The following is a 23,757-nucleotide window of genomic DNA, read 5'->3' as shown; positions in this document are numbered from 1 at the left end:
TTAAAATAGAAATGAAGGGGAGAATATTACTACAGACCCTGTTAAAAAAAATGGCTATAAGAGGATATTATGAAAAACTATATGCCAACAAATAAGATAACCTGGGTGAAATGGACAAATACCTAGAAACCCAACAGCTACCTACACTAACTCAAGAAGAAATAAAAGATCTCAACAAGCCAATAACTAGTAAAGAAATCGAATCCATTTAAAAACTTCCCAACAAAGAAAACCCCAGAACCAAATGACTTCACAGGGAATTTTATGAAACATTCAAAGAAAAATTAACACTGATCCTATTCAAAGCATTCCAAAACACTGAATATGAGGGAACACCCCCTAATACATTCTAGGAAGACAACCTAACCCTATTACCAAAGCCAGATAAAGATACCACAAGAAAAGAAAATTGCAGGACAATTTCTCTTATGAATACAGATGCTAAAATTCTCAACAAAATTCAAGTAACTGGAATCAAACAGCACATTAAAAGAATCATACACTATCCTTGGTATTGCAAGGTGCTTCAATATAAGAAGATCAACTTATGTAATACATCACATTACCAGAAGGAAGAGGAAAATGCATGATCATCTCAATTCATATAGAAAAGGCATTGGACAAAATCCAGCACTCTTTCTTGATAAAAACAGACAAGTAGGCATAGAAGGAAACTGCCTCAGTGTGATGATAGCATATATGAAAAGCCCACAGCTAACATCTACTCAATGGTGAAAGACTGAAAGCTTTCACTCTGAGATCAGGAACAAGACAAGTTTGCCCACTGTCAGCATTTGCCCATTGCCACCATTTTTGTTCAACATTGTAGTAGAAGTTCTAGCCAGAGAAATTAGGCAAGAAAAAGAAATAAAAGTTGCCCAAGCAGTAAATGAAGAAATAAAACTTTCTCTACTTGCAGATGACAGGATTGTTATATTGATTTGAAACTGTTATGCACCCCCAGAAAAGTCACGTGCTTTCCATCCTGTTCCAATTTTGTGGGGGCAGCCATGTTCTGTTAATCTTGATTCAATATTGTAGGGCAGGAGCTCTTGATTAGGTTGTTTCCATGGAGATGTAACCCATCAAATTGTAGGTGTGATCTTTGGATTAGATTACTCTCAGGGAGATGTGACTCGGCCCATTCAAGGTGGGCCTCAATTAGTTTACTGGAGTCCTTCAAAAGAGGAAATATTTCAGAGAGAGCATAGTTGCTCCAGAGTCAACAGAGACACAGAGATTTGGAAATGAAGAAGTCCTAGGAGATGCCAGGAGCCGAGAGAGCTGGCAGAAGCTAGACAGAACCAAAGCCCACAGAGACACGGGTATTTGGGGATGCTTGGAGTGCTGGAGGAGAAAGCTCAGACACATGCATTAAGAGATGCTTGGAGATCAATGATTGCAGTGCCGACAGACATAGGCCAGGGGCTCAGCAAGGACTCACAGAAATAAACAGAATCTGAAGAAAAGAAATCCCAGGAGATGCTACGCTAAGAGCTGAAACTCAGAGTTTTGCCCGGAGTACCCATGTCAGGACCCACAGACACTTAGAGAGGAAACTACTGGAATCAGAAGCTGAAAGCAATGGAACCAGGAACAAGGACCAGCAGATGCCAGCCATGTGCCTTCCCATGTGACATACATCAGCCTTTCTTAAGTCTTTCTCCAGATGCCTTAGTTTGGACATTTTTATGGATTTAGAACTGTGAATTTGTAACTTAATAAATCCCCTTTTTAAAAGCCAACCCATTTCTGGCATACAGCATTCCAGAAGCATTCGTAAACTAAAACAATCATACGTATAGAAAATCTTGATAAAGCCACAGAAAAAGCTCCTAGAGCTGACAAATGAATTCATCAAAGTGGTGGGGTACAAAATCAACAACCCAAAATCAGTACTGCTTCCATACCTAGTAATGAACAATTGGAAGAAATCAAGAAAAAATCCATTTAAATAGCCACTAAAAAAAACAAATACCAAGATATAAATTTAACCAAGTATATAAAGGACTTATACACAGAAAGCTACAAAATGCTGTTAATAGAAATCACAGAAGACTAGAATACATGGAAGGTCGTTCCATGTTCATGGATTGGGAGACTAAATATTGTTAGGATGTCAGTTCTACCCAAAATGATCTATAGATCCAATGTAATCCCAATCAAAATTCCAACAACGTTCTTCACAGAAATGGAAAAGCAATTCACCAAATTTATAATTATAATTATAATTATCATTATAAGGGACCCCAAATAACCAAAGCCATCTTGAAAAAGAAGAAAGAAGTTGGAGAACTCATACATCCAGATCTTAAAATGTAAAACCACAATAACTGAAACATTGTGGTACTGACACAAAGACAGACATATAAACCAACGCAATTGAACTGAGGGTTCAGAAATCAACCCTCACATTTACGGTCATCTGATTTTTTGACAAGAAGGTAAAGACCAGTCAGTTGGGAAAGAATTGTCTCTTCAACAAATGGTGCTGAGAAAAGAGGATCTCCATTTGTAAGAGAATGAAGGTGGACGCTACTTTACACCACATAAAAACTCAACTGAAAATCAATCAAAGACCTAAATATAAAAGGAGGACTATAAAAACACCTAGAAGAAAATGCAGGGAAGCATCATCAGTCTCTTGTGTTAGGTCTTTGGGTCCTTAGAATTTGCACCCAAGGCACAAGCAACAAAAGCAAAAATAGCTAGATGGGACCTCATCAAAATTAAAAGCATTTGCACCTTAAAGACAGCCTACACAATGGGAGACAATATTTGGAAACGACATATCAGATTAGGGTCCAGTATCCATAATACGTAAAGAGACTGTTCAACGCAACAACAAAAAGACAAAACCCAATTACAAAATGGGCAGAAAACATGCATAGCCACTTCTAGGAAGACAAAATACAACTGGCTAAGAGGCACATGAAAAGAAGCTCAACTTCCTGGCTATTAGGGAAATGCAAATCAAAACTACAATGAGATGTCATCTCATACCACCAGAATGGCCATTATCAATTTAAAACAGAAAACAACAAGTGCTGGAGAGGATGTGGAGAAAGGTACATTTATCCACTGTCAGTGGGAACGTAAAATGGTACAACCGCTGTGGAAGGCAGATGGGTGGTTCCGCGGGAAGCTAAGTATAGAATTGCCATGTGATCCGGCAATACCATTGCTAGATATCTATTAAGGGGACATAAGGGTAAGGAGACAAATGGACATTCACACAGCAATGTTTATAGCAGCATTATTTACAGTTGCAAAGAGATGGAAACAGTCCAAATGTTCATCAACAGACCAGTGCCTCAACAAGCCGTGGTATATACATACAATGGGGTATTACACAGTTGTAAGAAAGAATAAAGTCATGAAGCATGTAACAACGTGGATGGACCTTGAAGACATTATGCTGAGTGAGATTAGCTAGAAATAAAAAGACAAATACTGTATGGTCACACTGATATGAACTAACATTAATGAATAAACTTGGAGAATTTCATTTAAGAACAGATATCATCGGGAGATAGAAATAGGGTACATATTGTGTAATTGGAGCTAAAGGGATTCATATTGTACAACAGTACTGACTGCAAAAATTCAGAAATTGGATAGCACAATACTTCTTAATTATAGCACAATAATGTTAGTACACAAAAATAAAGCTGCATGTGAGAATGATAGAGGGAGGGGGCTGGGGCACGAATGAAACCAGAAGGAAGACAGACAATAAAGACTGAGATGGCATCATGTTGGAATGCCTAGAGTATACGATGATAGTGACAAAATGTCCAAATTAAAAACTGTTTGGCATGAAGAACAAAGGAATGTCAATATCACAGCATGTTAAAAATAGATGGCCATTAATATTTTAAAACTTCAACTTCTCTGTGAGACTAAAGCAAAAAATGTTTATTTGGTACAAAGTTCATATTTTGACTAGTGCATTTTCCTAATTTAACTTATGTGGACTGTTTAACTGAACACCATAAATACATGGAACCTTGAATAGGGCATGAGATTTTGTAGGATTGTCCAGTGTGATGCCCTGATAAATGTCAGAGTAATCTGAACAGCGAATAAAGAAATATTTGCAAAGTCCCTTTGGGGGAATGGCAAGAAAGGGGAAAATTCACCTTCCCCATTTGGAGAATTCCTGATATTCTCACAAGCAGTGGGGACATCAAATCAATAAGCTAAGCCTTTAGTCTTGGGGGTTGTTCCTATGACTCTTATCCTTGCAAAGAATAGGTTAACCTCCTTAAAATCAGGCCTAAGTGTCACCCCCAGAAAATCTCTTTTGTTGCTCAGATGTGGCCTCTCTCTCTCTCAGCCAACAAGGCAAGTGAACTCACTACCCTCCCCATCTCTACATGGGACATGACTCCCAGGGTGTGGGCCTTTCTGTAACATGGGACGGAAATCCTGGAATGAGCTGGGACTCAGAATCAAGGGATTGAGAAAACCTTCTTGACCAAAAGGGGGAAGAGAGAAATGAGACAAATTTCCCAGGGGTGTAATCTCCCTGGCAACATGGGACAGAACTCTCTAGATGAATCAGGACCCGACATCATGGGACTGAGAAAGCCTTCTTGACCAAAAGGGGGAAGAGAGAAATGAGACAAAATAAAATGTCAGTGGCTGAGAGATTTCAAACAGAGTTGAGAGCTATCCTGGAGGTTATTCTTATGCATTATACAGATATCCCCTTTATAGTTTATGGTGTATTAAGTGGCTAGAGGGAAGTGCCTGAAACTGTAGAGCTGTGTTCCAGTAGCCACATTTCTTGAAGATGACTGTACAATGATATGGCTTTCACAATGTGACTGCGTGATTGTGAAACCTTGTGTCTGATGTTCCTTTTATCTATGGTATGGAGAGAGATAAAAAATATATAAAAAATAAATAATGGGGAAACAAAGGTTAAAATAAATTGAGTAGACCGAAATACTAGTAGTCAGTGAAATGGAGTGGTAAGGGGTATGGCATGTATGAGTTCTTTTTTTTTCTTTCTTTTGCTTGAGAGTTGCAAATGTTCAAAAAAACGATCATGGTGTTTAACACACAACTACGTGATGATATAGTTAGCCACTGACTGTAACCATGTCAAGAATGTTTGCATGTCAAGAATGACCAACTATATGTCATGAAGGTATGTCTGGTATGTCTGTTCATTGTTTATAATAAATATTTTTAAAAAAAAGTAAGTGAAGTTTATATGAAATATGGTATCCTGGACTAAATCATGGAATGGAAAAAGGATATGAGTAGAAAAAGTGATGAAATCCAAATAAATCTGTGGTTTCATTTGTACAGTATGACTGGTTTGAATGCTTGTTTTGAAAATACAAATTCATTTCACTGGATTGATATATTAGGGAACAACTTGAGCATACCTCAGATTTTGAATTTCTGATGCATAAGTTCACCTGTGAGAAATTCTAGCTAAACAGAGACCCCGTGATCACCTTACCTAAGAATTCCAAATGATTTGGAAACAAACAGTAAATATTCAAATCCAATTGAATTTTCTCAAAAAGGAAATAATTTCCATGATTACTGACCTACACATTCATTAAGTTGAGGCAATTCGGGTAAAAGGCTTTAACTATGGGCTGATACAGCAATTGAAACTTTAAGGCCATTGGCGCCTCATCAAACAACTAACCTGGCACTCCTCCCAGGGTACAGGTGAGAGTTCATCCTACGACATTCCCATGAGAATATCCTTCAATCCCTTTTGGAAATGGGCACAAGATGGACCAAGTTCATCTAGTCAACAAGCACTTTCAGAGCACCACAACACAAGCCCCACCCTAGTCTCTGAGGACCCCAAAATAAAGAGTAGACAGTTGTTAGAAGTCAGTTTGGGATTTCTGAACAAAGAAACAAGAGAAAGGTGGAAATAAAAAATGGCTAACTATAATACAATGAAAAAGTGCTATACCACAGGAATTACCAAAGAATGATGAGAATATAAAAGAATAACTTATGAGGACCTCACAGAAGAGCTTATGGCTCTGTGGTTTTACTTTGAATGGCATACAGTAGCCCACTGCATTTCACAAGGCCTCGCACAGAGCTGTGGCCTGTTAGGCCTTTGCCTTCTGCCTCCCTGCAGTCCGTGAAGGACACCAGACAAATGCTGGCTCTTCTCCCTTCCCCCAGGCGCTATTCGGGCTGGGGGTGTCGGGGGGCTAATGGCTTCTCCCTCCTTGAGGCAGGCACTGAGGCAAATACACTTTATTTTCTTCATTCTCGAGAATACATGTTGTGGCCTACAGATGCCAAAGGGCTTGGCAAAACTGGGACTGGGGGCCATACTTCAGAGATTTTGGCTATGTCTATGACATATGTAACAAATTCTTTATCAAACAGCCTTGAACTGAGATATAACGTGTCAGTCTAAGAGTAAAGTGGTGCTTTCATTTCCCATCGGTCTTTGTTCATCGTATGTATAGCAACCTCTGGATGTCAGAGAGAGAAAGGGTTAATTGGGCAAAGCAAATTTAGACGTTCCTGGATCCTTGGGCCTACCACCTAAGTTATCAAAATTATACTCCAATTTCTAAAAATACAACTGAGGGAAACAGATGTTTTGATACCCAAAACTGGTTAATTAACCAGAGAATAGTGCATACTGAGGAAATAGCGGTAAAATCAAGAGGCTTCAACAAAAGGGAAAGTTACTTCTTGGTTACATTACAGTGATCCTCCTGCTCTACTAGACACACTTTGGCCTCAGACTCACTTAAAAATAAGGTTGAAATAATTTTATTCTCAAAAAAGAAAAGTTTGAATAAATTATTATTTTTTAATTTAACATATTCAGCATAGAATAAAAATCATTATCATTTAGAAAGAAGTTGAAGTTCAGTCAAGATATTTACTTACCAGCTTCGGGAAGCAAAACAGAATATCATATGGAGACGCAGTCTCTGGAAAGTTTGAGTGAATTGCAAGGCGCTGAGGAAGCAGGTCTGATCCGTGGTAAGTAAAAAGGATTTCTAGGGCCGAACATTACTTTCCTATACACAAAAGGCAAGCAAGTTTTCATTGTGACTCGTAGAAATACTGGACTGATTTTGGATGACAATATTCAAAAACTTAAAACTAACTTTTTATGTAACACTGATAAGAAGTGACAGGAAATGTCTGATTTTCCTTAATTTGTATCAAGTTTCTCAATCTAACATTACAAAAATTCTTTATAAACTCAAAATAATGAATTTTTTTTAATTATGCTATTTTCTCTATATTTATTAATACAATGACAAAAAAAGAAAATGTGATGATATAATAATGTAAGAACACTAATTGCATGGCTCAAAGAATTACTGTTAAAAATCATAAATTACTTTATTTTGAAATCAGAAATTACCCTAGCATAAGTTCTGCTGAGAGAACAATATTCTGATTTCTGAACTTCTCTTAAAGAATTCAGCATATATCTCTGTTCCACTGCATGAGGCACTCCTAGGATTTCCTGAGGAAAGCTAACAGACGTCATCGTGTTGCCATGTGCCTTTCCAGTTAAGAGAGAAATCTTCAGTGTGGACAACCAAAGCTATAGGCTGAGCCCCCAGTCTTGGGGTTGTTCATTGAAACTTAAACCCCACAGGATAGTCAAGCCTACTTAAAATTAAGCCTAAGAGTCACCTCCAAGAGAACCTCTTTTTGGCCTCTCTCTCCAGCCAACACAGCAAGCAAACTCACCACCCTCCCCCTGTCTACATGGGACATGACTCCCAGGGTGTGGATCTTCCTGGCAGTGTGGGACAGAAATCCCAGAATGAGCTGAGATTCAGCATCAAGGAATTGAGAAAAACTCTAGAATGAACTGAGACACAGCATCACGGGATTGAGAAAACCCTCGACCAAAAGGGGGAAGAGTGAAATGAGACAAAGTGTCAATGGCTGAGAGATTGCAAATAGAATCGAGAGGTTATCCTGGAGTTATTCTTATGCATTAAGTAATATCACCTTGTTATCCAAGATGTAATGGAGAGGCTGGAGGAACTGCCTGAAAATGTAGAGCTGTGTTTCCAGTAGCCATGTTTCTTGATGATGATTGTATAATGATATAGCTTTCACAAGTGACTGGTGATTGTGAAAACCTGTGTCTGGTGCTCCTTTATCTACCTGTCAACATGAGAGGAACATGGAATAAAAATAAATAATAGGGGGAACAAATTTTAAAATAGATTTAGTTTGAAACGCTAGTGATCAATGAAAGGGATCAGTAAAGGTATGGCCTTAAAAAGTTTTTTCGCTTGTTATTTTTTAGGTGTCTTTTTATTTCTTTTCTGAATTGATGCTAATGTTCTGGAAATCATCATGATGATGAATATGCAACAATGTGATGATATTGTGAATTGCTGAGTGTATGTGTAGGGAATGTTGTTTCTTGTACTTTTTTTTTAATTAATAAAAAATTAAATTAAAAAAAAGAGAAAACTTGACTTTATCAGCGTTTTTAAAGTGAAGGTAACTTCTTGTTGGTGTCTTAATTTGGATTTTTATAGACTTGCTTTAATTGGGACATTTTCATGCCTTAGAACTGTAAACATCAACTTAAAAAATTCCCACATTGATAAGCCATTCTTTTCTGGTATACCACATTCCAGCAGCGAGCAAACCAAGCATAGGCCATGACAGTTTGAGAAGGATTTATGTACCCTAGAAAAGCCATGTTTTAATCCTCATCCAATCTCACAGAAACAACTGTTTCTTTCAATCCCTATTCATACTACTGGTTGGAAAACTTGATTAAACCATCACCATGGAGATGTGACTCGCCCAATTGTGGGTATTAACCTTTGATTAGAGGGAGATGTTACTCCATCCATTCCGAAGGTCCCATTTCCAAACCCTTAAAAAGGAAAGAGAGCCACAATAACCTCAAGAGCCCACACAGTCAGAACCTTTGGAATGTAGGAAAATTCCCTGGGGATGTTATGAAATAAGAAGACTGGAGACAACTAGCAGATGTCACCATGTTTGTCATGTGCCTTTCCAGATGAGAGAGAAACACTGAACTTCATCGCCTTTCTTGAGTGAAGGTAACCTCTTACTGGTGCCTTAGATTGGACATTTTTATATCTTGCTTTAATTATGACATTATTGTGGCTCAGAACTTTAAACTTGCACTCTAAATTCCTCCTTTTAAAAGTTGCTCTGTTTCTGTAATGTATTCCAGCAGCTTGCAAACTAAAACACAGGGTATGACAGGTGGATGAAAAAAATAAGGACAAAATATGAATAAAAAATAGAGGATGATAAAGGGTAAAAAATTGGTAGATTGAAAACTAGTGATCAATGAGAGGGAGGGATAAGGGTATGGATGTATGAGATTTTCTTTTTATTCTTTTATTTCTTTTCCTGCAGTGATGCAAGTGTTTTAAAATGATCATTGTGATGAATACAGAATTATGGGATGATACTGTGAGCCATAGACTCTACACTATATATGTGGTAAAGATTTCTCTAAAATATTTTTTTAATTAATGTTTTATGATGTTTTAATAAATTTTTTTAACTTTGGAAATTTTTTTAATGAATGACAATAATAGCCCATATTTTTCATACTGCCTTTTGACTTGCAAAATTGTTTTATGCTGTATGTATTATCTCATTTAATAAATAATATAATTACCACAAACTTGCTCCAAGTAACTTGATACTTCTGAATTGTGACAAACATGACAAATACCAGGGTTTTATCTGAATTCTGGTGTTGAAGAACAGCTACTATGCTTGAAAAGTAACTTACTGAAAATTATCAAGATTGATTATCATAATATAGTATTAGAATACAGATGAAGAAAAACAATTAGGCATGAAAACTGTACATAAAAATCACAAGTTTTCTGATGGGGAAAAAAAGACCTAGATTGATAATAATCACAAAGGAAAGTCATGAAGCTGTTGATCAAAAATAAATCTAAATATTTCTCAAACACAAATAGGTATAGGAGATTTGGCCATCCTATGGCTTGTAGTTTTAAAAACAGTCCCTAGCTGCTCCAGACATGGTCACAGATTAAGTCAACAAACATCTGTGAACAGTACTTGTGCCTATTTGAAAATATTATGTACCACAGAACAGCCATGTTTAAATCCTGATCCAATCTTGTAGGCCAACCTACAGCTGAGGGTGGGAAATTTTGATTGGATTGTTTCCATGGAGATGTGACACACCTAACTGTGGGTGTGGCCTTTGAGTAGATGGAGACGTGACTCCACCCATTCAAGGTGGGTCGTGATTAGTTTACTAGAATCCTTTAAAAGGGAAAACATTATGGAAAACCTCAGCTACAGATGCCTGGAGAACAGCTGCTTCAGAGCTAACAGAGACACGGATGTTTGGATATGCTTAGAGTGCTGACAGAGAGAACAGATGCCGAGACATGGACAGAGCCACAGATTTGCCATGTGCCTTTCCATGAGATGCTAAACAAGCCAAACCCAGAGTTGTGTCAGGAGTAGCTAAGTGAAGACACACAGATGCTTAGAGAGAAAACAACCAGCATCAGAAGCTGGAAGCAATGGACTAGAAACAAGCAGGAGCAGATGGCAGACATGGTCTCCCCATTTTATAGACGGTGGCCTTTCTTGAGTCAAGGTATCTTTTCCTGAATACCTTAGTTTGGACATTTTTCTGACCTTAGAATTGTAAACTTATAAAGTAGTATGTCTCCTTTATAAAAGCCAAAAAATAAAAACAAATCATGTCTGCCGTATGTAATGCTATGTTCCAGATATCTAGCACATGCCTTTCACTACTAAATAACCAATAATGATTTGCTGACTGAATTAATTTATTTGAGAAAAGAAAGAGAAGAATGAAGAGGCTTTCAAGGGAGGGGAAAGAACTGAGAAGAGTTCACTTGAAAGGTACTGAGTTGGGACTATACCACATCTAAAAGGAACTATCAGTAAGAAATAGATATACAGGTCAGGGGTGCTTGAGTGACATGAGTTAGATATGATTTACAGCTATTAACAAATAAGAAATATTATTCAAAGGGAGATAAGTAGGGAGATGAAAGGAGTTTTAGGGATGAACATAAATTAAAGGATGAGTAAGGAATCCACATCTGAAAAGTAGAAGGAGGGGGAGTCAGGAATTAGGGGTGGGCTGGGGTGGGCTAGGGGAATTAAATGCATACTCATAAAAACCAAAGGAAGAGAGCATTTCAAAAATAATTCTCGGTTCCTTGGTTCCTCATTCACAACAATCATTTCCTTTAGTTCATCACAGATATACATCCCTGGCCATGCCCTGGAGCTCTGTCACCACCAGAAAAGCACTCTCTAGAATATTTCCACGTTTAGCACTCTGTGGCCACCTATTTCGGCTCTTCTGGCTCACTTACATAAGTAGCATTTGAACAATTTCTAACTCTGATGAGGCATCCAATCTTGTGACCCGTCTTCATTTTCATTTTCTAACTCCTCTCAAAGACTTTTATCCATTCTAATCAGCTTTAAGTCCTTGGTCCACCATTATAAAGGGGTTTCTTCAATCCATGGCCTCTTCTCTATTCACATGGCAAAACCTCATCCCTTGTCAAACCCAACCATGAACCCCAAAACTTACCTAGAGAAACATGACAAAACCATGGTCAGTTCTCACTTTAAATGTAAGATCTCAACCTTGCTTAGATCCTGATTCAAATGAACCAACTGTAAAAAGGCATTTGTAAAAAAAAATTTTAACAAAAAACCCATTTGTGAGATAATCTGAGAAATTGGAACAGGAAGTGGATGTTAGGTGAAATGAGTTCTTATTTTCTAAGAAATAATAGTGTAACTGTGACTATGATTTTTTCTTTGTTTTTTAAAACACCCTTTTGTGCTACAGATACATACTTGGGTGACAGGATAAGACGTCTGGGATTTGCTCTAAACTACATAAATAAAAGAAAAGGCGAGGGTAGGAAGATGGAACTAAAAGCTGCAGCACTGGGAAATGATGACAATGATTGACACTGGCAATGGGTACAGAAGGTTCATTATACTTTTCCTAACACATTCATGAATGTTTGAATTTTTTTATAGTAAGTTTAAAACCAGATATTTTCAAGACAAAAAAAATCCAAATAGACACTTCCTATCAGTGCTATTACATTTCCCTCAGTAGTTTCCTTTCCTATTCTTTATTAGGAACGTTTCCAGAATTCTTTCTTTCTAGACCTCCAATATCCTACCCTCTACCCCTATTCTCTGCTGAAAACCTCACTTTATAAACTTTCTCTTTTTTTTGCCATGGGGAGGCTCCAGGAACTGAACCCAGGTCTCTGGCATGACAGGCGAGAATTCTGCCACTGAGCCACCACTGCACCACTCCATATATTATTTTTAAAACTGACACTATAAAATGGGAAGTTCTTCGTTTTCCAAACCACTCAAAAAAAAAAAAACTATCTGTATCTGTACAACTACACATTTCTTTCCTTCCCAATGAAGAAGGATTAAAGATGTTATCTTTGCTCCCAAATAAATCTTAAAGTTCCACCCATGCCCTAGATCCCATTTGTTCTCAACTTCAACAATCATGCAATTATCCCTCTTTGCCCTCCTACGGGTTCATTCCCATTAGCATACAAACAAAATCTTTTTCCTTCTAAGAAAAGAAAAAAGCACCCTTAATCCCATATACCCCCTTCCACCTACCACCCTCTATTCTTTTCCTTTTCACAATAAAAATACTTGAGAGAGTGATTTGAAGTAAGTAAAAAACTATTTGCAAAGTCCCCTTGGGGGAATGGTGAGAAAGGGGGAAACTCAACTTTCCCAAGTGGGAAATTAGTGATATTCTCACAAGCAGTGGGGACAACCAAAGTAATAGACTGAGCCCCCAATCTTGGGGTTTGTTCATATGAAACTTTACCTGACAAAGATAGGTCAAGCTTACTTAAAATTAGGCCTAAGAGTCACCCCCAAGAGAACCTCTTTTGTTGCTCAGATGTGGCTTCTCTCCCCAGCCAACATAACAAGCAAACTCACCACCCTCTCCCTGGCAAAGTGGGACATGGCTCCCAGGTGTGTGGACCTTCTTGGTAACATGGGACAGAAATCCTAGAATGAGCTGGGATTCAGATCAAGGGATTGAGAAAACCTTTTCAACCAAAAGGGGGAAGACTGAAATGAGACCAAATAAAGTGTCAATAGCAGAGAGATTCCAGAGTCGAGAGGTTATCCTGGAGGTTATTCTTACGCATTAAATAGATACCACCTTGTTAGTCGAGATGTAGTGGAGAGGCTGGAGGGAAGTGCCTGAAAATGTAGAGCTGTGCAATGGTAAGCCATGTTTCTTGAAGATGATTGTATAATGATATAGCTTTTGCAATGTGACTGTGTGATTATGAAAACCTTGTGTCTGATGCTGCTTTTATCTACCTTGTGAACAGACGAGTAGAACATATGGAATAAAAATAAATAATAGGGGGAACAAATGTTAAAATAAATTTAGTTTGAAATGCTAATGAAAGCGAGGTGTAAGGGGTACGGTATGTATAATCTTTTTTTTCTGGTTTCGTTTTATTTCTTTTTCTGTTGTCTTTTTCTGAATTGATGCAAATGTTCTAAGAAATGATGAATATGCAACTAAGTGATGGTATTGTGAATTACTGATTATATATGTTAATGGTTTAGTTTGTTTGTTAAATTTTTTTCGATTAATAAATAATTTTTTTTTTAAATGGCTCTCTCAGCTCCTGTGAGTCCTTGCTTCTGCTGGGCATTTTCTTACTTCAAGCATCTGTGCTTTCTCCAAAATGTCTCACTCTTAAAGGACTCTAGCAAGCGGATTAAGACCCACTTTGTGTGGGCAGGTCCACATCTCCATAGAAACAGCCTAAACAAAAGGTCTCACCCAGCAACAGGTCTTCCCTGCAAGACTGGATTAAAAGAACATGGCTTTTCTGAGGCACATAACAGCTTCAACTTGGCACAACATCTTACCAATATTAAGGTTTGCCAGTCATGAACAGAGGATGTCTTGCCATTTATTTAGGTTTTCTTTAATTTCTTTCACCAGTTTTGGCATGCTTTTTCAAATACAATTCCTTCATCCTCTTGGTTAAATTTATTCCTCGTATTTTATTCTTTGGGATGATATCGTGAATGGAATTTGTGGTAGTTTGAAGATGTTATGTACCCCTGAAAAGGCCATGTGAGGGGAAGGCAGGGTCAGATGTCACAGGGCTGAGGCCAAGATCTCATATGGCCTAGTTAGGTTGGGACATAAAAGCTCCCCGTTCACACGGAGTCTCCCAGCCTCTCCGGGTCCACAGCCCATTCAGAGGTGTGTGGGTTAGCTGGGCTGGCCGGAGGAAGACAGGACTTGGAGGCACTGATTTCACCAGGCCGCCCTTCAGAACTGTAAATTACCCCCCACCCCCACCCCGCCCCCCATACATGATCACGAGGCCAGGCGAGGTCACAGAGCTGTGAGCAGGTTGCTCTAATCACACACAGCGAAAACAACACCAGGCCGAGCTCACGAGGTTCTGTGCCTTCGAAATTTTAATCCCAAAGTTCTGCTAAAAACCCTGAAGTCAATCCTCCTGAAGCAGAAGTTTTTAAAGAAAACATATAAAATAGAAGTCGATAGGTTTCTTTAATGTTAACAACTGTTGTAGAATTACCGCAAACCCTCACTTTATGTCCAGGCCTTATTTACAACAATGATTTGTCAATTAACCAGGTTTTCTTAATTTGAAGTCAAGTTAAACCCTGAATATTCTGGATAATCACTGCCCTCGTGATCTTGCCCCGAAACCTACAAATTTTGCTCATCCTAATTTTCTTCCACATAAAGTATCACATACAGTGTGTCCATGGGCTCACCAGCCCCATCCTGGCTCCTCACCCCAACTCCAGCAAGAACCCCTGCTCGCCTCCACCCGTGATCACCCACCATCTGTACCTCAGTGCCAGCAGCTCTCGGGCATTGAGATCTTACACGTGCCGAGCGTGCCCAGCACCAATTCAGCTCTCTCACGGGGCTCCGCAGCCCGGCACTGCTGGGGATTGGGTCGGATCCCTCTTCACTGTGCAGACTGCTGCTTGCCTCAGGTGCTGGCTCCTACCTCCCAGTTTTGTTGAAACCCCATACAAATCCATAATTAATGCTCATTCACCAGGGGTTTGCTGTCGGGTTACTAGAAGGCACCGCGTGAGGGGGACATTTAGTGGGTTATGCCACTGAATCTTCATGACCCTCTTTGGAGTCAGATCCTAATAATTAACCACAGTTACAGAGGCTTAGAGAGGATTAGGAGTTATGGGATGCTGGGGTGAGAATTCACACCCATCGGGGCTCTTCTCACCAGGGCAGGAAACCTGGGGTTCAAGACCACTAAGGAGCAGGCTGGCCAGGCTCACCCAGGAAAAGGATTAACATTTTAGAGGCTTGCCCGATTCCAAAGACTGTTCTGTCCGTCCCCAAGACTCAGACCCGAACCCCCAGAAGAAACAAATTTCCTAACAGTTGGATTTTGGATTTTAAAACACTTTTTTATTGTTAAATTTAACATACCTACAAAGAAAGAAACAAAAAGCAATGATTTCCAAAAGACGCTTCAACAAGTAAGCAGAACAGATTTCAGAGTTAGTCATGGGTTACCATTCCATTATTTCACGTTTTTCCTTCTAGCTGCTCCAGAACACTGGAGGCTAGAAGAAATTTTTTTTCTCTTTTTGTGAAAAATAACATAGATACAAAAAAGCAATAAATTTCAAAGCACATCACAACAATTAGTTTAGAACAGATTTCAGAGTTTGGTGTGGGTTATAATTCTACCATTTTAGGTTTTTACTTCTAGCTACACTAAGATACTGGATACTAAGAAATATCAAGTAATGATTCAGCAATCATATTCATATATGATTCTCAATATAACTCCACCATCACCTTGATCTTTCTCCCACTCTTCAGGAGTATTTGGGCTGTGGCCATTCTAACTTTTTCATGTTGGAAGGGACTGTCGGTAATATGGGGTAGGGGGCTAGAACTAGTTGATCCATCTGGAGGTTGTAGGTTTCTGCAATTTTACCCTAGTGCACAAAACCTTTGTAGAATCTTATATAACACCCTAAGTATTCTTTAGGATTGGCTGGAATGGTTTTGGTTGGGGTGTGTTCTAGTTTGCTAGCTGCCAGAATGCAATATACCAGAAATGGAATGGCTTTTAAAAAGGGAAATTTAATAAGTTGCTAGTTTACAGTTCTAAGGCCAAGAAAATGTTCCAATTAAAACAAGTCTATAGAAATGTCCAATCAAAGGCATCCAGGACAGATACCTTGGTTCAAGAAAGCCAATGAAGTTCAGGGTCTCTCTCTCAAGTGAGAAGGCACATGGTGAACAGGTCAGGGTTCCTCTCTCATCTGGAAAGCACATGGCGAACACGGCGTCATCTGCTAGCTTTCTCTCCTGGCTTCCTGTTTCATGAAGCTCCCCAGGAGGCGTTTTCCTTCTTCATCTCCAAAGGTCGCTGGCTGGTGGGCTCTCTGCTTCGTGGTGCTGCAGCATTCTCGCTCTCTCCAAATCTTTCATTCTCTGAAATGTTTCCTGTTTTATAGGATTCCAGAAACTCATCAAGACCCACCTGAATGGGTAGAGACATGTCATCACCTAATCCAGTTTAACAACCACTCTGGATTAAATCACATCTCCAGGGAGATGATCTGATGACAGTTTCAAACATACAATACTGAATAGGGATTAGAAGAAGAGGCTGCTTTTACAAAATGGAATTAGGATTAAAACATGCTTTTCTAGGGAATACACATCATTTCAAACCAGCACAGGGGATTTGATATTTTTTTCAAAAAGACAAATATATACTTACCACTCTTTGATCTGGCATGATCTTGCTCATATCTCCATCAAGAATCTAAAGACAGTTGTCTTTTTACCAGCACTTACCCCCTTTCTAGTGCCATTCAGAAAGGTGACGACTTTACAGCCATCACCCAGTGCCTTTTCTACCTTTAAGGAAACACAAAAATTCCAGAATAAAACATTATTTTAAACACGATTACAGTGGTTTCATTGCTTTTTTCTGTTGCTCAAATCATCATATGCCTGTTGCATTCCTGGCATTGTTGGCATCACTTGTTCTATTTCCACAAAAAATACTCACTAAATTGGTCAGTTCCAAATCCCCATCCCTGAATTTGGTGATGCTTATTGAATAACTTGTGATCTGTCCTACAAACGCCTGCTTTTCCTAGAGTCGTGGTTGTTGTAGCTTTGTCCCCAGAGTCTAGAGCATCTGTGATTGTTGGATTTGGTGACTCTGGAATCCTGGGCCATGCAGACTGCAGTAATTACATAAAAATTACACCGGGTGCATTTTCCCTTCCTTCCCTTCCCATCCTTTTAGCCCCCACTCTCTTCCAAAAATTTATTGATTTCAATGAAGAATGAATCAGCAAACATTATATAACTTCATATGCATATTATGCTGGACTAGAAATTTAGGAAAGAATACCTTTGTTTTCAGATTGAAAATATTATACATGGAGGCAAATAATACAATTCACATAAAGAGGAAAACGGACAGAAATAATCTCCAATTTTCAGGAGTTAAGAATACCCATGCATGTGAAAACTCCAAAATGGCAAAGTGTGTTATTATTAATTACGTCGCGTTGTTACTCTTATTGTGGTTCGAGAATGAGATTGGTTTAACTAAAAAATGCCCAGAAGCGAACGTGCTCGCTTTGCAGGCTCGTCCGGGCCACGAGCGCAGTGTTCCGAGCGCCCCCCTGCCTGCCAGCACACCCCCGTGTCTGATGCACGCCCCAAATCCTGGATATGAGCAGAGCTGTCAGCTCTTTTTGAAGATTGGTTGCTTACTACAGTAAATAACAGGAGAAAGAGGAAGTAATTTCTATTTGGAGTGAAGCCCAAGAGGACAGGTGGTGGGCACGAGAGAGGGATTGGTGACAGGGGGGGGCGGGGGGACCCAGCTCTATAGAACACACAGGTGACCCCTCCCTGAGGGCATAGGAAGGGCTGCGCTCAGAGCAGGCAAGTGGCTCTGCTTCTCGTACCCACAGCCTCGAGGTCCCCTTGATATTGTCTGCACTACAGCTATACTGGGGGACATCCCTGCCCTCACATGGCACCCATGGCCTTTGAGGACGCCCTCAGTGCTCCCACATGGGGAAGCTTCCCATGCATGTGGCGTCCATGATGGTGTTTTGTCCCCAACCTCCTTCTTGCAGATGAACTTGGAATGACAGAATTGCGGTGCTGTTGGGACACTGCCCACCCGAGAGCTGCTGAGTGGCTTTGATTAGCCCATTAGGCGGAGTCCAGACCAAATTAAAACCCAGAGAAAATGTGACAGTGGACCTCCTCGGTTTTAATGTCAGATGGTCAAAAGCAGAGCAAGTTAAATTGAAAAGGAGAGTAGCATAAAAAACATTATCCTGAGTCCAGTTTGAACTGACCCCAAAAGCATTCTCTTTCTTTCATGAGATTTTTATACAAATATAGGGCCAGTGTGACAGCAAGTGACATTGATAATGCAAAAAGTTTGGATTAGTTAGTAAATAGATTCGCCAAATGTAACCTGTTTCCAGTATTTTGATGATTCTGGAGACACACCATGACAAGCGTTTCCCTGACCTTAAATTGCTTATGTTCCAGTGGGGAGAGAGACCCAAGAAGAGAAACATATGGCAGTGTAATTGGGTTATTGGACATGCAAAAAGAGGGAGAGGGGTTGAGGATGTAGTCCCACATCTTCCAGGGAAAGCTCCACCAAGAACAGACCAATTAAAAAAAGGGGAAAAAAGGAACGAAAACAACAAACAAAACAAAAATAAAAGAACACATCAATTACCAACTGTGATGACACTTGGAGGTGGGGGAGTGAGTGGACTTGTGGGGCACAAAGTGCCAAGGCACCCACTGGAAACGGACCACGCTGGGGAGCCCAGGTGGTGGGTGGCAGGACCTGCTCGGAGGGGCCGTGATGCTCGGCTTGCCCCCGGAGGGACACAGCTGCATCCGGGGGACGGGGAGCCCCAGAGGTTTTCAGGCAGAACCAGGATCGCCTTCGGTAAACATTTCCCTTTCAGGGGTAAAAGTGGGAAGAACAGGAGGTGGATTCGAGAGAGACGGGAAGGGCTTGGCTGTGCAGGAGGTTGGAGAGAAGGGATCGGAGTCCAGTGTACAAGCAGCAAAGCCGGGCCCCAGGAGACATGGGGACACAGGGTGAAGGTCAGGGGAAACGAGGGTGATGCTCAAGTTCCAGGCCCCGGGACCGATGGACTTGGACGCTGTTGAGAAGGGTGGTCCTTTGGAAGAGGGGGAAGCTAATGAGCCCAGGTCTGCGGAAGGGTGCCCATGGGCTTTGCAGGTCGAGCCCTGCCCAAAGGCAACGGGGCTGCCGTCCACCTTCCAGACCCCACAGGTGGCTCCGTGGCCTGATAGGGCAGTTTTCCAGCAGGTGTCAGCATATCGCATTCCAGCAAAATCAGAGTGTCCTGGTCGTTTCCTCAAAGTGACTGGAGGCAGGCCGCCGTCTTGTGACTCACCCAAAGGCGCCAGACTCTGCAGGGGGAAACCCAAATGCCAGAGGGCAGTGGGCCTGGGTTGGCAGGCCTGGCCTCGGGGAGGCAGCGGGACACGCCAGACGCGGGGGGCTCTGTGAAGGGGCCACGCAAAACCACGAGCGGGCGTGCGACGGCCCAGAAGATTTGGGCAATCTCAGAAGAGGAACAGGCCAACGGCGGTCCCCTGGAGAAACGGATTTGGGGCTGTACCCTGGGTCACGCGGCCGGGCATGGAGGGGAACTGACAAGACAGAAGAGGACCTAACAAGGGAATCAGAGAAAAGCGGTCAGAAATCAGGAAGTTCCATGAATTCTATGCATTTGCCATAACAAAACTTTGTGCATATGCATACATGCCACAGAGGTAACTTTTTAAAGTAAACAGAAAATATGGCAGGAAATGCCCTAAGGCCACGTCCACCATTTTTGCTGCTTGCTAGATTGCTTTCCTTGAGCCTACTGGCGACATCAAAAGCTGGCACTGATGATTTTCTGCCGCTTGACTTTGTAGCTTCTGGGAAAACCAGTGTAGACCTGGGTGTGATGTCCATAACCGGGTCGGGCTCCACCGTCTCAGCTGGGAGCGCCTCAGCGGCAAAACCAGGACGCAGCGGAGAGCCGTGTTCAACCACATGTGTTTCTCAACAACATGCCAGGGCTCGACCAAAAGCACCGTGCTCCTCCCTAGAAAATAGACCTTTTTTTTTTTGCAGAAATATACCAACTAGAGAGCATGGTGGGGCAATCGACAAAAAAAAATTTCCATTCAATTAGTTTACTTTTTTTTTAGCAATAAATAAAATCTCAAGAATTGTCTTTTATTAATGGAAACATAATAATTTAAAATATATTATTGCCGGGTGGGATTGTGGCTCACTGGCAGAGCTCTCACCTGCCATGCCGGAGACCCGGGTTCGATTACCTGCCCATGTAAAAAAAAATATATATATATATAATTGCCTATTTTGAATAATTAATTGAGGACTCTTGTTTATCCTATGTGGAATTTCATTTAATCTAAATTTTAAAATAAATTGATACTATTTCCTTATGTTACCTTTTCCTCTTCAGAGCTTTGGGTGGAGGTGGCTGTCAGACAACCAGGGAACTTGGAGCGATTTTCTGTCCCTTTCCCCACATCGCATCTGCATTCCTGGTATCAGGGAGAAGGCAGAGGAGACTGAGGCACCTGCAGCCCAGGTGGAGAAGCTGATCAAAGCACCCAAAGCACCGTGTGTGTCCACCCCTGGCCAAGGCCCAGCTCAGGGCCGGGTCTCATACCCCTGGGGAGCTGGACCGCTAGAAGCAGCACAGGCCAGCATTCCACATGCAGCGCTGGGGCGGGCGGCGCTCTGGCCACTAGGAAGTTAATTCAGATTTTACATAGGTGAGACACGAGGGTAGCACAAAGGGTCACGAGAATGGCTGCGTCACCATTCCCATCATACAAATAGTGTTTACTCAGTATAAAGGATATTTACTCTGCGTACAAATATTTACTCAGCATAAAAATATTTGCTCACTGTGCTAACTGCTGCACCAATATTGTTTCTTGTACTTCCACGGCAATTCTGAGGTCAGTGCTGCCATGAGCTCCAATCACAAATAATGCCAGGGCGCTGAGATGCTGAGTCGCCCACCCGAGGTCCCAGGGCCAGTAAGTTGGGGACCCTAAATCTGAACACGAAAAGGGAAACTGCAGAGCTGGGGCTGCTTCTCAATTTTTTTTTCAAGGCATTTATCACTTTATAAGATTGTGTATGGATTCCTTCATTTTGTATTTGGTGTTGCGTTTCTGTCTTCCCTCCACGCTAGAATGCTGAGTCCCCAAGAGGAGGGACTTGTCTGTCTTCACTGATGGGGCCCAAGAACCTGAGATGGTGGCGGCCCCAGGAGGCCCTCGGTAAATATTTGTCAAGGGTTTGACTTCTTGCAGTGGTAGGCTTGGGGAGACGGAACTGAAGCAGGTGGGCATAGGAGAAGGAGAAGAGTGGAGTTGAAGCTGAGGAGAATCGGGGCTAGAGACGCAGGTTCAGAAGGCAGTGGGAGATGCTAGAGACACACCAGAAGCGGGCAGACAGCGGAAGGAGTGCTGGGTGGTCTCGGGGCACTCGAGTTTGAATTCTATCTGGACATAGCCTTGGACGTATACCTTCAGCAATCTAAGGCTCAGCTTTTCCATCTGGGTAGAGAATATTGTCTTTTCCCTTCATATATGCTATCATAACGGTCAAATGGAAACATTAGAAATTTGGGCTGTAAAATGTAAAATACTACCCCAAAAGGTATTGGAATTTCAAAGTCAGGTTTCTTTTATATGTGCAATATCAGTTTATTGCAGACATCTCTAAATTGTCTCCAAAATTGAACTCGTTCCCACCTCTTTGATATAGAGTGGAGTCTGCCCTCAGGAAAACATTCCATTCTGCTTAACTTTCACAGCAGTTTTTTCCTTCTTTCTAATGCTTCGTGAGAGCTTCCCAAACACGGTGCTTAGGACTTATGAGCATTTGTCACATTTATACTTGACGAAGGACTCTATGAGTTAGATAACACTGCCCCGTGTTATAGCTGGGGAAGTAGAGTCTTAGCGATCTAGTCTCGTGGCCATTGCGTGCCAGAGCCACGGCTTGGATGTGGCTGGTCTGACTCCGAAGCTATGTTGGGCCATGTGCTGCCAGGACTTTCCACCCGTCACCTCTGCTGGCCTGTGTAACGCGCACCCATCACCCCGTCCGTCCACACTCCCCAAGAGGGCGTGTGCTGACCGTCCCGAGGGGGTAGCCCGTGGCTTCCCACATGGGCACATGTGCTTGCACGGCCCATGTCTCCGGCCGGTTGCTGGAACAGCCTCCTCCCTCCTCCCACTCACCCGGCACCAAGATGGCTGCCCAGAAACTCCCCGAGAAACGCAGTGCCGCAGCGTGGCCTGTGGGACGGTGTGGGCAGGCAGCTCATGGCCCCTTGACTACTGGACCGCCCGGGCTGCTTCCCCGGCGATCCCGGAACCACCACCGCTGGCCCCTCACCAGGGCCTCCCCCCACGGCTCTGGGGCAAGCAGTGCCTGGGTCAGGCGTGAGGCCACTGCTTCTCCTGCCCCCACCAGGGTGGAGCTTCCCGGACTTCTCCCCTTCCCTGGGAGTTCTCACAGGACACCCGGCAGCCTGGGCCCTGGTGTCTCGAAGATGCCCTTTCCCCAAGGGTCCTTCCCTGCCTCCAGGAAGTGTCCCACCCACGACGTGTCCGAGACCAAATTCCACCCTCGTCCAGCCACGATCGCTCTTCCGAAGGAGAGCTCAGCTGCACCCTTCCTGGGTGAGTATGTTCGCTGCCTGACTCCTCACTAGACTTTGAGCTCTTCATGGGGGGAGCCCACCACGTGGTCCCTGGAGGTAAAAAGCAGAGCTCTCTTGTGGCTCAGTGGTGGAGTGCTCGCCTTTCATGCAGGAGACCCGGGTTTGATTCCCAGACTGTGCGCCCAAGAAAAAGAAAGCAGCGCTTTCTTCATGTCCCCAGCACCGACCAGCTACCTGGCCTTAAGGTAGGTACTTAACCTCTCCCAAGCTCAATTCCTTTACCTCTAAAGTGAGGATAAAAACACCTCCCTATTGCGGGCTGGAAACATGCTTGACGTCCTAACCGCTGGCACCTGGGATTGTGGCTTATTTGGAGGAAGGGCCCTAGCACTCAGAATCAAGTTAAGGTGGTGGGGGGTTCTATGCCAATATGGTCGGGTCCTTAAAGGAGGAGGGGAAGACAGACACAGAGGGGCGACGCCACAGGAAAGAATGTGGGAGAAGTCCACGTGGAGACAGAGGTAGAAGCTGGAGGATGCTGCCACTAACCAAGGAATGCCAGGATTGCCAGGAGCCCCCATGAGCTGGAGGTGTCCAGGAAGAGTCCTCTCCAGAGCGCCGGGAGGGGGCACGCGCCTGCCAACGCTCTCACGTCAGGCTTCTGCCTCCAGAACCACAATCGAGATGTGTTGTTTTAAGCCCCTGGTGTGCAGTGATTTATTGGGGCCGCCCCAGGAAACTGAGGTGCTTTCTCAGCAGTGCCAGGGGGGCGGGAGACAATGGGGCCATGAGCCGGGTGGCAGGGCTGGGCCCTCAGCCTGCAGAGGTGTGTCAGTGCGGCTGCGCGACCACCAATCCCAGGGCCTGGCAGAG

The 23,757-nt window shown here is 42.3% G+C and overlaps 1 protein-coding gene across 1 annotated transcript in view; it reads right to left on the bottom strand.

Moving 5' to 3' along the window:
• The window catches only part of LOC143649152 (insulin receptor-like), a 42,829-nt gene extending 23,331 nt beyond the window's left edge, over positions 1 to 19,498 (bottom strand). Inside the window, exons 1-2 of the mRNA XM_077119361.1 lie at positions 19,207 to 19,498; positions 18,953 to 19,033 (exon numbers count right to left, since the gene is read on the bottom strand). Coding sequence (XP_076975476.1) covers positions 18,953 to 19,033; positions 19,207 to 19,498 — 373 coding nt within the window. The remainder of the gene's footprint in view (positions 1 to 18,952; positions 19,034 to 19,206) is intronic.
• Positions 19,499 to 23,757: the final 4,259 nt, after the last annotated feature.

This window comes from Tamandua tetradactyla, chromosome 11, assembly GCF_023851605.1.
Source record: "Tamandua tetradactyla isolate mTamTet1 chromosome 11, mTamTet1.pri, whole genome shotgun sequence".
Lineage (NCBI taxonomy): Eukaryota > Metazoa > Chordata > Mammalia > Pilosa > Myrmecophagidae > Tamandua > Tamandua tetradactyla.
This window is presented reverse-complemented; position numbering and strand designations above follow the sequence as displayed.